This window comes from Lagenorhynchus albirostris, chromosome 11 (genome assembly GCF_949774975.1).
Source record: "Lagenorhynchus albirostris chromosome 11, mLagAlb1.1, whole genome shotgun sequence".
Taxonomy (NCBI): domain Eukaryota; kingdom Metazoa; phylum Chordata; class Mammalia; order Artiodactyla; family Delphinidae; genus Lagenorhynchus; species Lagenorhynchus albirostris.
This window is the reverse complement of record NC_083105.1, coordinates 77,381,220-77,396,355: the sequence shown is the minus strand read 5'-3', so window position 1 is coordinate 77,396,355 and position 15,136 is coordinate 77,381,220. Positions and strand designations below refer to the sequence as shown.

Sequence of the window (15,136 nt, the reverse complement as noted above, 5' to 3'; positions counted from 1 at the left end):
TTGTTTGATGTGTCTGCTTTAACAAGTTAATTATTGTTGAGAGATTTAAAAATGACCTAAAACCCCTGAGGCTTAGTTTATAAAACAGTTATTTTAAAAAATCACTTATACCTTTTAAAATTACTTAAAGAGAAACTTACACAATAATTTAACTCATTAGGGCTTCCCTGGTGGCGCAGTGGTTAAGAATCCGCCTGCCAATGCAGGGGACACCGGTTCGAGCCCTGGTCCAGGAAGATCCCACACGCTGCGGAGCAACTAAGCCCATGCTCTACAACTACTGAGCCTGTGCTCTAGAGCCCTCGAGCCACAACTACTGAGCCTGTGCGCCACAGCTACTGAAGCCCACCTGCCTAGAGCCCATGCTTCGTAACAAGTGAAGCCACTGCAACGAGAAGCCTGCACACCACAACGAAGAGTAGACCCCACTCACTGCAACTAGAGAAAGCCCGTGCACAGCAACAAAGACCCAATGCAGCCAAAAATAAATTTTAAAAAATATATAATAATTTAACTCATTAAGCCACATTTGTTTGTATATCTAAAATATTCAATGTATAAAATGTGATTATGACCAACAGAGTAATATGACTAGAAATACTGCCAATTCCATTATTTATGGACTTTATATTGGTTATGTTTATACATCAAATGTTAAGAGTTTCAATAATTAACCAAATAACTGAGGATGAAGTTGATAATTCAACTTTTTATTTCTGGAAAAGTCATTCTCCAGACTGAACTATCTGGATACTTCTATCAGGTTTCTGTGTTGTTTACACTGTCTCAGCTAACATTCTTCTAGTTTATGTTAAACTATTTTCTAGAAGTAAATAACCACATATTTAGATTATGGTTTTAAAAAATATATACACTACCAAACGTAAAATAGATAGCTAGTGGGAAGTAGCCGCATAGCACAGGGAGATCAGCTAGGTGGTTTGTGACCTAGCTAGGAAGGGTGGGAGGGAGGGAGACGCAAGAGGGAAGAGATATGGGAACATATGTATAACTGATTCACTTTGTTATAAAGCAGAAGCTAACACACCATTGTAAAGCAATTATACTCCAATAAAGATGTTAAAAAAAAATAAGTTCTGGCCTGCTTTTAAATCTATAGTCTTACAAAAAAGGAAAATACTTATTTGATAATAAGGGAAATTAGACTCTCATTTAATTATCTAATTCTTAATTATTTAAATAACTAAATAGGATTATGCAGAGACATAGACCAGATAAGTCCTTTTCTGTTAGGAGTATTTAGAATAAGGGATAACTGAGCAAAGGTAAACAGAATGAAAAGCATAATTAAGGAAATTCAGATTCAGCAAAGTTCTGAAGTTTGATATCCAGATATACATAAAAAATGAAATTCAGGAACACAATGACATGTTTTATTGTACAGGAGTAGATAGATATAATTGAATATATTAAAAATTTACATGGAGATATTATTTTTCCAGAAAGTAGTTGGTATTGATATTACCAAAAAACTTGCCCTTAACCCAGAGGCTCAACAGGATTAAGGCTGATAATTATAGCTTTTCTTTCTAAATGTAGTTTGCTTCCTCTGACCACTCCCCACCTTAGCTAGATTTATCATAAGTGACAATGGAAGTTTCTTTTAAGACATCATAAATTTTAGTACAAATAACTATATTACACATTCATTAAAATACATTTACTACACTATGACACATATAGGAAAGAGCGAAGTTTAAGTCACTTGCAGGAGAAATGCATTACCAATTGCTTTTCCTCTTCAACTGGCATAAAATATAATTAAGAAAAAGGAGTATATTTCATAATGTTTTATAGTAATGTTTTGTCATTTTGTCCTATTATCCTAAACAAAATGGCAAATTCTGGGGTGGTCTTTACAATGCAGAAACAGTTGTGTGTTTTATAACTTTTAATTTATATTGGAGCATAGTTGATTAACACCGTTGTGTTAGTTTCAGGTGTACAGCAAAGTGATTCAGTTATACATATACATGTATCTAGTCTTTTTCAAATTCTTTTTCCATTTAGGTTATTACAGAATATTGAGGAGAATTCCCTGTGCTATACAGTAGGTCCTTGTTAGTTATCTACCTTAAATATAGCAGTTTCAATCCCAAACTCCCAATTTATCCCTGCCCTCCACCCTTTCTCCCATAACCATAAATTGGTTCTCTAAGTCTGTGAGTCTGAGAAACAGTTGTTAATCAGATTGTGGCGATAACATTACGGCAGCAAGTTTATAAGGCTTTCTCTAAGCAAATGGTTAACAAATAATAGGAGTTTAGGAAAACAACTTTTCAGAGTTTTGTGAATTCATATTTTTAATGACTATATTGAAAAAGGATAGAGATGAACTAGTGATAGCATGATGAGCTAAAGACTGAGCGGGACATTCAAACAGCTACTCTTCCTTTACCAGCTCCTTATATGTGACTCTCCAGTCAACATTTTTTCCCAATCCCTAGGCAACATCAGTTAAGCAACTCAATGCCTGCATTAACAGTCTTTTCAAACCTCTTCTACACTTCTTATCAAATGGGCTGTGATAATCTCTTCTGGTGCCTTTCCCCCACTAAAACTGGAGTTCCTCCAGGGCAAAGATAGGTCCCATTCCCCTTTGAAATTTCAGAAATTTAAACAGTGCTTTGGATACAGCAGGCACTCAAGTACTGGAAAGGATTGGATAAGAGCAAGAGGGAAGACAGACCAAGTGGTAAAATCCCAAGAAGGCTGGATTAGTTGCTTTTCTCAAGTTTCTGATAACTGCTTCTATTATTGTGGAAGGGTCACTAGTACTTATTTCTTCAGCTGAAGAATGAGACTGCTAACAGAGGCTTTCTCAGAAGAGTCTGTGTTTGGCCTGAAGTGTTTTCCAGAACTCTGAATGTCACTGCTCCTGGGGTAGGCATTTTTTTCCATTCTCTAGTCTGATAGCAGCCCATAGTCTCACACCTGTCCACGTAAGTGCCTGTCTGATCCCTGGAGGCATTTTAATTTCTGACCTCTAAATTGTTTCCACCTCTTCCCTTTTAAGAGAACAAAGAAGACTGAGGTAAGAAAGGAAAGAAGGAAAGAAGGTAAGAGAAGGAAAGAAATAGTGAGAACCAAATAGAAGAATGGAGAAATAATGGTAAATCTTTGGTAGGAATTTTGAACATACACCCTGATAATGACCATTGGTTTTATTTATTTATTTATTTTTATTTTTTTTTTTGCGGTACACGGGCCTCTCACTGTTGTGGCCTCTCCCGTTGCGGAGCACAGGCTCCGGATGCGCAGGCTCAGTGGCCATGGCTCACGGGCCCAGCCGCTCCCCAGCATGTGGGATCTTCCCGGACCGGGGCACGAACCCGCGTCCCCTGCATCGGCAGGCGGACTCCCAACCACTGCGCCACCAGGGAAGCCCCATTGGTTTTATTTATGTCACATCCAAAGGTGTCCCAAAAGTGTGGCAATCAGTGAGGTGGAACATAGAGAATTGACAGCCATGTCACACCAATTCCCAATGAGTTACCCATACTAAATTGACAAACAGGGGCTCGCAATAAGTATGTGTAGGAAGGGTGTACAATCAAAGAAGGCAGCTAATGCTCTTTGGTAATTTACAATTCTATGGTTGTCACATAAGTCTTTTGCAGTTTGAAATGTTTGGAAGAGTATCCTACTAATCAAAATAAATTATTAAATATTTTAACTGTTATACTTCTTGTCCTAAGTAAATAAAAATAATTTTGAAAAAAAGAACGGGGCATTTTAGAAGGTTTTCTCCACTCAAAAAAAAAATGTGGGGAGGATAATGCTTCATAATGCCTTCCAAGAAGACAAAGGAAATATTTCTTCTTTGAAAAGAGATATGTAAGGAGAAATATGCCTTTACCGTAATTATCCACATCTTGATGTTAATCAACTAATGGAAATTCAGTGCCAGTGGTATGCCAACCAGCTTTCTGGGTTGGTGGAGTGGGGAGAGCTCTGATTTGTAGCATTTGCCAATTTCTATAGTGTAAATACTCCCACCATGGCTGATTTCAAGCTACCAACATGATGTCACTGAATGTGGAGGTATGAGGAGATCCTGACAACTGCTCTTGATGGCTCTAGCACAAATTGGAGTGTATCAATTTATTTTTCCTCTCCTAACTTGGATTTTATTATTCATTATGCTGGCATAGTGTTTAAGAAAAAACCTGAAACTTGCAATGAACATTGTTTTCCCTATTGCAAAATTTGTATCACCTGTCAGTGAGTAACTTTAGTCATGAAAAGTATGTAATTCCAAAGGAATTACCTAAAGAGAGCACCAAGGCCCACGGTAAATGCTGCGGCAGGCAGATGCTAATTCTGTAGAAAAATGACCTGATACCTGACAAATATGGTGTATCTGACACTTTTTGAAGGATAAGCTGTGCATGTTCTCCTGTCTGAATGTGATCGCACTGTAGCAGCTCCAGGTGGGCAGAACTGGAGTCACTGTCACAAGTTCATTAATGAAGCAAAGATTTTACCTGCTGAGCAGATTCACTCTGCACCACTGCTATCTAAAGACTAGGGAAGTCCCTCTCAGAACTGATCTCACTGTCAAGTTAGTAAAGGGACAAAGTCACTGGTCTATGCAGAAGTTCTACTTCAAAGTAGATTGAAGGAATTTAGCTACACTAACCTAAGTCAACACAATGCCCAAAATACTACTCATGTTGCCAGTTCACTGTTGGCTCTACACCCAGTGGCGGAGGCCATACCTCCAATGAACTTGTAGCAGTTACAATATTTGCTAACATTTATTTTTATGTAGTTAAGATTCACTCTTATTAGAGCTAGTCAACACCTGTCTTAAAATCTTTTTAGAGTAACTTGGAGTCAGAAATAAGCAACTATTCAGAAGACAGCTCTATTGTGAAAATTGAGACTATTTGATTACAGGTTCCCTACAGGTCCCTTTCTAACTCACATCTCCTTACTGACTTTTATACTCATTGTGACAACATCTACCCGAAGTTGTCTACAAAGCCATCTCCTCTCTTGGAAAGACCTCCCAATTCTTATGCTTTCTATTTTCTCTGTTAATAGGAAATGTAGTGCAGAGTTCCACTTGCATAGAACTCCTAAAAAAAGACAACACTGAAATGCAGACACAATGCCCATAATGAGACCTGAACGTGACTGTACACTGGCCTACCTGACCCTGCGAGGTTGCGAGACTGTGAAGGGCAGAGGCTTAATCCACAGCAGAGCAGTCTGTAGACATGTGACTAATATCAATGTATCCAGCACACTGATGAAGAGCTTGGCCCTGGAGACAGCCTTCCTGGATTAGAATTCCAGCTTTGTCTCTTACTAGCTGTATGATGTTGGGAAAATCTCTTAACCTCTGCTCTCAGAGCTCCAGTTTCCTTATCTATAAAATGGGAAGGCCTACTTTACAAGGGTTGCCCTGAGAATAAACTGAGGAAATCCTCATAAAGCATTCTGAACAGTTTTTACAACGTAAATATTAGCTATTATTATTATAAATTAGATACACAGATGAAATAAGAATAGATATTTTAGTAAGCAAATACTATGATACTCAATTTCCCAAATATTTTGCAATATTCTGCTTCTGAAAGTAGTTCAAATCAGTGGTTTGGACTGACTTTGCAAACACTGTTTAAAATGGTGTCATCATCATGGGAGTGGATTCAGGCAATAACATATCTGAAAAATGTGTGCCAACAAGGGCACTGCTTCACCCAAACCACGCAAGTCTGTTATTCCTTGTTCATAAAAGGAGACTACAGGAAAAGATGTGCAACCAACATCTTTATTTTTAGATTTCCACCTTCCCAATACACCTTTCATGTGGATATTATAATTTTTCTTCTTCATGCAGAACTTATATTTCTATCCTCCCCACACTACTAACTTTGCTTACAGAAGAAAAATATTAACTCCTTAACATGATTTATAAGGCCCCCTCAGTCTGGCTTTAGCTAATGTTTCCAACTTCTGTTTGATTACTTTCCATCACAAATTTGATACCTTGCCAGACATGATTATCCACCTAATTCCTAATGGATTTTCATTTGCTCATTTGTTCATTACTCATTTCACTCAAATACTTTATACTTGCTTACTATATGTCAGAAACCTTGCTATGTGCTAGGAATTAGAGATTAGAAAAATGCATAGGCTTAGCTCTTAGAGTTCACAATCTAATAAAAAAGGTATGTAAACAACTTCCCATAAAAATAGTAATGTAATACAAAGTCTGTACAGAGGTGACTTACCTGTAAGAAGTCCTGTTTGAATTCTTACAAACAAGTAATGGCTTTTGCCTGAGGCAGGAAAATGTTTTACAGAAAAGATAAACTTTATCTTTGCTATTATATGATTAGGAGATTAAGTAATCAGTAGGCAGATAATAAAAAATGTTTACCAGGCAGTAAAATTGAATAAAGCCTTGGCTATATGAAATTACCTATAATATCTAAGGAAAGCAAGTACTTTGTAGCTTGCTTGTACTTTGGGATATGTTTGCAGGAAAATGGGAAGTAAGATTGTAAAGAAGGTTGTGGATAGACTGAGAAAGGTTGCATATGCTGTAATTGAGGAAGGTGTTTTCTATTTTTGTTTTGTTTGTCCACCAAGTGTTCCCTCCCTCTTGCTACTTTAACAGACCTTGTTGCTATTGTTGCCATGAAGCAAGTATCTGATCCAGGTTTGGTCAATCTAGGGGAACAGAGGCTCAAACGATACACAGCTTTCAGAAGCAGAGTCAGGGTTAAACCTTCCAGGAGATTGACATTTAAAGAAAGAAGTGCACTTTTTCTGCTGGGTGGCTAAGCAAGGGCTGCCTGTGATTTAGGGATCTGCTACGTGGAGAAGGCTTGTTTGCATTTTTAGAGAATGAGCCCAGTAGTCTTCAAAGAAGACGAGTAAGCAGAGATGAGATATACAGGCATACTTCGTTTTATTGTGCTTTGCTTTATTGAGCTTCACAGACATTGCATTTTTTTTTTTTAACAAATTGAAGGTTTGTGGCAACCCTGTGTTGTTAGATGATGGTTAGCATTTTTTGTAATAAAGCATTTTTAAATTAAGGTATGTATATTGATTTCTTTAAGACATAATGCCATTGCACACTTAATAGACTGTTGCATAATGTAAACATACTTAAATAAGCACTGGAAAACCGAAAAGATCGTGTGACTTGCTTCATTGCAATATTAACTTTATTGCGGTGGTTTAGAACTGAATCCATAATATCTCCGAGGTATGCCTGTAAATAGGAGACTGAGTTCTAGAGATGCTGAATTTACGTCCCAGTCCTTGAGGCCATGGTTCCTGATGCACTTCTTTCACTTCCACAAGTGCCCGTCAACATCTCAGCCACATGAGCCACTTGATTTAAGGAACTTTGAATTGTGTATCTGCCATTTTCAATGGAAAGAGTCCTGAGTCTGTCATGCTAAGAACTCTGTCGCACATGGTAAGGCAATGGGAGCGACAGAAAAATTTTAGGATGCAAAATGTTTTTAAATGAATCAAAATGTTTTAATGAATCAAAAATACATTAAAAAGTGGTTCCAAGTGGGTGGAGTACTAGGAGGATGTGGAATTCGCGTCTCCACACAACTAGGGCACTTACCAGGCACTGGTGGGGGACCATGGACAGCTAAGGGTACAGGAGGAACTCCCAGCGATTGGTTGTTAATTATAGTTTTATTTTTCCTAATATATTTTTTAATCTTTCTAATTTTATTTTGTTTTTTATTCTTTGATATTGTACTGCTCCTTTTTTTCTGTCTTTCTCTCTCTCTTTTTTTTTTTTAACAACACCACAAAGCTTGTGGGATCTTGGTTTCCAGGCCAGAGGTTGGGCCTGAGCTCATGTGGTGGGAGCTCCGAATCAAACTGCTGGACTAACAGAGAACCTCAGACCCCAGGGAATATCAATTAGAGTGAGGCCTCCTGGAGGTCCTCATCTCAGCACCAAGACCCAGCTCTATCCAACTGCCTGCAAACTCCAGTGCTGGATGGCTGAGGCCAAACAACCAGTAAGACAGGAACACAGAACCACCCATCAAAAAAAAAAAAGAAACGACAAAAAAAATATCTTACAGATGAAGGAGCAAGGTAAAAACCTACAAGACCAAAAAAAGAAGACGAAATAGGCAACCTACCTGAAAAAGAATTCAGAGTAATGATAGCAAACATGAACCAAAATCTCGGAAACAGAATGGAGAAAAAACAAAAAACATTTAACAAGTACCTAGAAGAACTAAAGAGCAAACAAACAGTGATGAACAACACAATTACTGAATTAAAAAGACTCTAGAAGGCATTAATAGCAGAATAACTGAGGCAGAAGAACAGATAGGTGAGCTGGAAGATAAAATGGTGGAAATACTGCCAGGGAGCAGAATAAAGAAAAAAGAATGAAAAGAATTGAGGACAGTCTCAGAGACCTCTGGGGCAATATTAACCATACCAACATGCAAATTATAGGGGTCCCAGAAGAAGAAGAGAAAAAGAAAGGGTATGAGAAAATATTTGAAGAGATTATAGTCGAAAACTTCCCTAACATGGGAAAGGAAATAGTCAATCAGGTCCAGGAAGCACAGAGAGCACCATACAGGATAAACCCAAAGAGAAACACACTGAGACACATATTAATCAAGCTATCAAAAATTAAATACAAAGAAAAAATATTAAAAGCACAAGGGAAAAACAACAAATAACATACAAGGGAATCCCCATAAGGTTAACAGCTGCTTTCAGCAGAAACTCTACAAGCCAGAAGGGAGTGGCAGGACATATTTAAAATGATGAAAGGGAAAAACCTACAACCAAGAGTACTCTACCCAGCAAGGATCTCATTCATATTTGAGAGAGAAATCCAAAGCTTTACAGACAAGTAAGAGCTAAGAGAATTCAGCACCACCAAACCAGCTTTACAACAAATGCTAAAGGAACTTCTCTAGGCAGGAAACACAAGAGAAGGAAAAGACCTACAACAACAAACCCAAAACAATTAAGAAAATGGGAGTAGGAACATACATATCAATAATTACCTTAAATGTAAATAGAGTAAATGCTCCAACCAAAAGACACAGACTGGCTGAATGGATACAAAAACAAGACCTGTATATATGCTATCTACAAGAGACCCACTTCAAACCTAGGGACACATACAGACTGAAAACGAGGGGATGGAAAAAGATATTCCATGCAAATGGAAATCAAAAGAAAGCTGGACTAGCAATTCTCATATCAGACAAAGTAGACAATAAAATAAAGACTATTACAAGAGACAAAGGACACTACATAATGATCAAGGGATCAGTCAAGAAGAAGATATAACAACTGTAAATATTTATGCACCCAACATAGGAGTACCTCAGTACATAAGGCAAATGCTAACAGCAATAAAAGGGGAAATCCACAGTAACACAAAAATAGTAGAGGACTTTAACACCCCACTTTCACCAATGGACAGATCATCCAAAATGAAAATAAATGACGAAACACACGCTTTAAATGACACATTAAACAAAATGGACTTAATTGACATTTATAGGACATTCCATCCAAAAACAAGAGAATACACTTTCTTCTCAAGTGCTCATGGAACATCCTCCAGGATAGATCATATCTTGGGTCACAAATCAAGTCTTGGTTAATTTAAAAAAATTGAAATCGTTATCAAATATCTTTTTCAACCACAATGCTATGAGACTAGATATCAATTACAGGAAAAAAACTGTAAAAAATACAAACACATGGAGGCTAAACAATATATTATTAAATAAGCAAGAGATCACTGAAGAAATCAAAGAGGAAATCAAAAAATACCTAGAAACAAGTGACAATGAAAACACGATGACCCCAAACCTATGGGATGCAGCAAAAGCAGTTTTAAGAGGGAAACTTATAGCAATACAATCCTACCTTAAGAAACAAGAAACATCTCAAATAAACAACCTAACCTTACACCTAAAGCAATTAGAGAAAGAAGAACAAAATAACCCCAAAGTTAGCAGAAGGAAAGAAATCATAAAGATCAGATCAGAAATAAATGAAAAAGAAATGAAGGAAACATAGCAAAGACCAATAAAACTAAAAGTTAGTTCTTTGAGAAAATAAACAAAATTGATAAACCACTAGCCAGACTCATCAAGAAAAAAACAGAGAAGACTCAAATCAACAGAATTAGAAATAAAAAAGGAGAAGTAACAACTGACACTGCAGAAATACAAAGGATCATGTGAGATTTCTACAAGCAACTATATGCCAATAAAATGGACAACCTAGAAGAAATGGATAAATTCTTAGAAAAGCACAACCTTCTGAGACTGAACCAGGAAGAAATAGAAAATATAAACAGACCAATCATAAGCACTGAAATTGAAACTGTGATTAAAAATCTTCCAACAAACAAAGTCCAGGAGCAGATGGCTTCACAAGCGAATTCTATCAAACATCTACACAAGAGCTAACATCTATCCTTCTCAAACTCTTTCAAAATATAGAAGAGGGAGGAACACGCCCAAACTCATTCTACGAGGCCACCATCACCCTGATACCAAAACGAGACAAAGATGTCACAAAAAAAGAAAACTACAGGCCAATATATCTGATGAACACAGATGCAAAAATCCTCAACAAAATACTAGCAAACAGAATCCAACAGCACATTAAAAGGATCATACACCATGATCAAGTGGGGTTTATCCCAGGAATGAAAGGATTCTTCAGTATATGCAAATCAATCAATGTGATACACTGTATTAACAAATTGAGGAATAAAAACCATATGATCATCTCAATAGATGCAGAAAAAGCTTTTGACAAAATTCAACATCTATTTATGATAAAAATCCTTCAGAAAGGGCCTAGCGGGAATTTACCTCAACATACTAAAGGCCATATATGACAAACCCACAGTCAATGTCGTCCTCAATGGTGAAAACTGAAACCGTTTCCTCTAGGATCAGGAACAAGACAAGGTTGCCTACTCTCACCACTACTATTCAATACAGTTGTGGAAGTTTTAGCCACAGCAATCAGAGAAGAAACAGAAATAAAAGGAATCCAAATTGGAAAAGACGAAGTAAAGCTGTCACTGTTTTCAGATGACATACTATACATAGAGAATCCTAAAGATGCTACCAGAAAACTACTAGAGCTAATCAATGAATTTGGTAGAGTAGCAGGATACAAAATTAATGCACAGAAATCTCTTGCATTCCTATACACTAATGATGAAAAATCTGAAAGAGAAATTAAGGAAACACTCCCATTTACCACTGCAACAAAAAGAATAAAATATCTAGGAATAAACCTACCTAAGGAGACAAAAGACCTGTACGCAGAAAACTATAAGACACTGATAAAAGACATTAAAGATGATACAGACAGAGAGATATATCATGTTCTTTGAATGGAAGAAACAATATTATGAAAATGACTATACTACCCAAAGCAATCTACAGATTCAATGCAATCCCTATCAAACTACCAATGGCATTTTTCACAGAACTAGAAATAAAGATTTCAGAATATGTATGGAAACACAAAAGACCTCAAATAGCCAATGCAATCTTGAAGAAAAACGGAGCTGGAGGAATCAGGCTCCCAGACTTCAGACTATACTACAAAGCTACAGTAATTAAGACAGTATGGTACTGGCACAAAAACAGAAATATAGATCAATGGAACAGAATAGAAAGACCAGAGATAAACCCACACACATATGGTCACCTTATCTTTGATAAAGGAGGCAAGAATATACCATGGAGAAAAGATAGCCTCTTCAATAAGTGGTGCTGGGAAAACTGGACAGCAACATTGAAAGAATGAAATTAGAACACTTCCTAACACCATACACTAAAATAAACTCAAAATGGATTAAAGACCTAAATGTAAGCCCAGACACTATCAAACTCTTAGAGGAAAACATAGGCAGAACACTCTATGACATAAATCACAGCAAGATCCTTTTTGATCCACCTCCTAGAGAAATGGAAATAAAAACCAAACTAAACAAATGGACCTAATGAAACTTAAAAGCTTTTGCACAGCAAAGGAAACCATAAACAGGACCAAAAGACAACCCTCAGAATGGGAGAAAATATTTGGAAACAAAGCAACTGACAAAGGATTAATCTCCAAAGTATACAAGCAGCTTTGCAGCTCAATATCAAAAAAACAAACAACCCAATCCAAAAATGGGCAGAAGACCTAAACAGACATTTCTCCAAAGAAGATAAACAGATTGCCAACAAACACATGAAAAGATGCTCAACATCACTAATCATTAGAGAAATGCAAATCAAAACTACGATGTGGTATCACCTCACACTGGTCAGAATGGCCATGATCAGAAAATCTAGAAACAATAAACACTGGAGAGGGTGTGGAGAAAAGGGAACCTTCTTGCACAGTTGGTGGGAATGTAAATTGATATAGCCACTACAGAGAACAGTATGGAGGTTCCTTAAAAAACTAAAAGTAGAACTACCATATGACCCAGCAATCTCACTACTGGGCATATGCCCTGAGAAAACCATCATTCAAAAAGAGTCATGTACTACAATGTTCACTGCAGCACTATTTACAATACCCAGGACATGGAAGTAACCTAAGTGTCCATCGACAGATGAATGGATAAAGAAGATGTGGCACACATATACAATGGACTATTACTCAGCCATAAAAAGAAAGGAAATTGAGTTATTTGTAGTGAGGTGGATGGACCTAGAGTCTGTCATACAGAGTGAAGTAAGTCAGAAAAAGAAAAGCAAATACCGTATGCTAACACATATATATGGAATCTAAAAAAAAAAAATGGTTCTGATGAACCTAGGGGCAGGACAGGAATAAAGACACAGATGTAGAGAATGGACTTGAGGACACGGGGAGGGGGAAGGGTAAGCTGGGATGAAGTGAGAGAGTAACATTGACATATATACACTACCAAATGTAAAACAGACAGCTGGTGGGAAGCAGCCACATAGCACAGGGAGATCAGCTCGGTGCTCTGCGACCACCTAGAGGGGTGGTATAAGGAGGGTGGGAAGGAGACGCAAGAGGGAGGGGATATGGGGATATATGTATGCATATAGCTGATTCACTTTGTTATACAGCAGAAACTAACAACATTGTAAAGCAATTATACTCCAATAAAGACGTTAAAAAAAAAAAGAAAAGCAGTTCTAGTGGACTGTATAGCAAATAAATTTTAAGGGATACTACCTAGAGAATTTCTGTCTACTGAAATAGCCCACCAAAGCCCAGCTCATTTGGCACCTCTGATCCCACTCAGCTGGCATGAATGGTCCTTTTGTTCTGCATTCCTGCAGCACTTCATTTGTTCCTGACACGTGTTCCTGACTTCTGATTTAGTAGGTCTGGGGTGAAAGCTGAGAATTCTAATAAGTTCCAGGTAATATACATGCTACTAGTCCAGAGGCCACGCTTTGAGAATCACTGCTGTAACATATTTCATTGCATTCTAGTTTATTTGCTTATCTGCATCCCCTGCTAGATTAAAGGTCAGTTAAGAATTTTCTTATTCATCTTTGTAAAACTCTCAATGGCTAACATAATTCTTTATAAAAAACTGGCATTTGATATGCATTACTGTGTGATTAACTGTGGAGATAAGATAAACATCTTACCATAATCAATTCCTTCTGTTATCATCCAAACAGATTCCCTCAAGAAGTGAACTGTGAAACTAGAGAAAAGATCAGAAGGCAGAATATGACCCAACTTATTCTGGGCTGCCTATTTTTGATTACATATCTATCTGGTTTCTTTTAATCCTTGGACATAAAGGACAATGATTATTTTCAGATATGTATAAGAAAGCTTGAGAGGCACGCTTCTACAAAAGTTGAGACTAACGTTTCTTCCTCTTGCATGTGTTTCTATTTCCTCTTGGTTTAGCTGGCATCTGACAGCCCAGGGGAGAAAACAGTTCTAGCATTTTTTCATCCCAATATTTAGAAATGCTGATCAAACTAACGTTTTTTGTAAGCTATTCTTGTGGCAAGACATTCTATCCTTTCAGGCTTTGTTGCCTATTTAAAAACTGCAGGTTCAAAACTATTTTTTTAATCATGTCATTAAATTATATTTTTGTGAACTAAAAATACAGCATGGAGCCTGGCTTAAATCCTGTGAGACAGGAAAGGCCAGTGTGCCTGGACTTCTAGGTGTTCGGACTGGATTTCTAGTTTCTTTATTGGAAGACATGCTCTCTCTCATGAGCTAATGTGGGTAGCTTCTGGAATCAAACATGTCTGGAAAAAATACTCTTTCTACATTGTGCTTCTAGTATTTAGAGTGATGTTTATAATTTTTACCATATCTCCAGGTAATTGGGTAGAGTTTTAGACAGATCTGGATGCAATATTTAAAGTGTACAGAGAAAAGGTTGAGGGCGGTTGTAGAGTGGTATTACCTTAGGCATCCTGTGACATTGTAGAATATATCAAAATCGAGCAAACCATTTGCTTTGGGGTAGTCTCCTTCTGGCCACCCCGAAAAGGGGATGATGATATTCTCAGTCAGGGTAAGCAAGGCTTCTGTTACCATGAGATTCTTCAGTCTGTCATTAGAGGACAAATTCCACAGCAAACCTAGAAAAGCAAAGAGTACCATCAAGACAGTGCAGGGTTGGGTCAAAACGACTGCTGAAAAGATCAGTTAAGACTGTCACCCCTAGAGCTATGGCTACTTATAAAAGGAAAAAAAAAAAAACAAGGTAGGGGGAGACAGCCCTTTTCCCAAGGGAAAGAACCTGTTTAGACCTCATTAGATGGCAATGGAAGCTGTTCCATAAGAAAAATTTAAAAATATATATATATATATATGTATACTAGTGGTGAGACAATGGAATATTACTCAGCCATAAAAAGAAACGAAATTGAGTTATTTGTAGTGAGGTGGATGGATCTAGAGTCTGTCATACAGAGTGAAGTAAGTCAGAAAGAGAAAAACAAATACCGTACGCTAACACATATATATGGAATCTAAAAAGAAAAAAATGGTCATGAAGAACCTACGGGCAAGATGGGAATAAAGACACAAACCTCCTAGAGAATGGACTTGAGGACACGGGGAGGAGGAAGGGTAAGCTGGGACG

General features: G+C 37.3%; 1 protein-coding gene across 1 annotated transcript in view; it reads right to left on the bottom strand.

The window, feature by feature from the left end:
* PKP2 (plakophilin 2) overlaps nucleotides 1–15,136 on the bottom strand; it is an 86,378-nt gene that overhangs the window by 23,912 nt on the left and 47,330 nt on the right. The window contains exon 6 of the mRNA XM_060166585.1: nucleotides 14,453–14,630. Coding sequence (XP_060022568.1) covers nucleotides 14,453–14,630 — 178 coding nt within the window. The remainder of the gene's footprint in view (nucleotides 1–14,452; nucleotides 14,631–15,136) is intronic.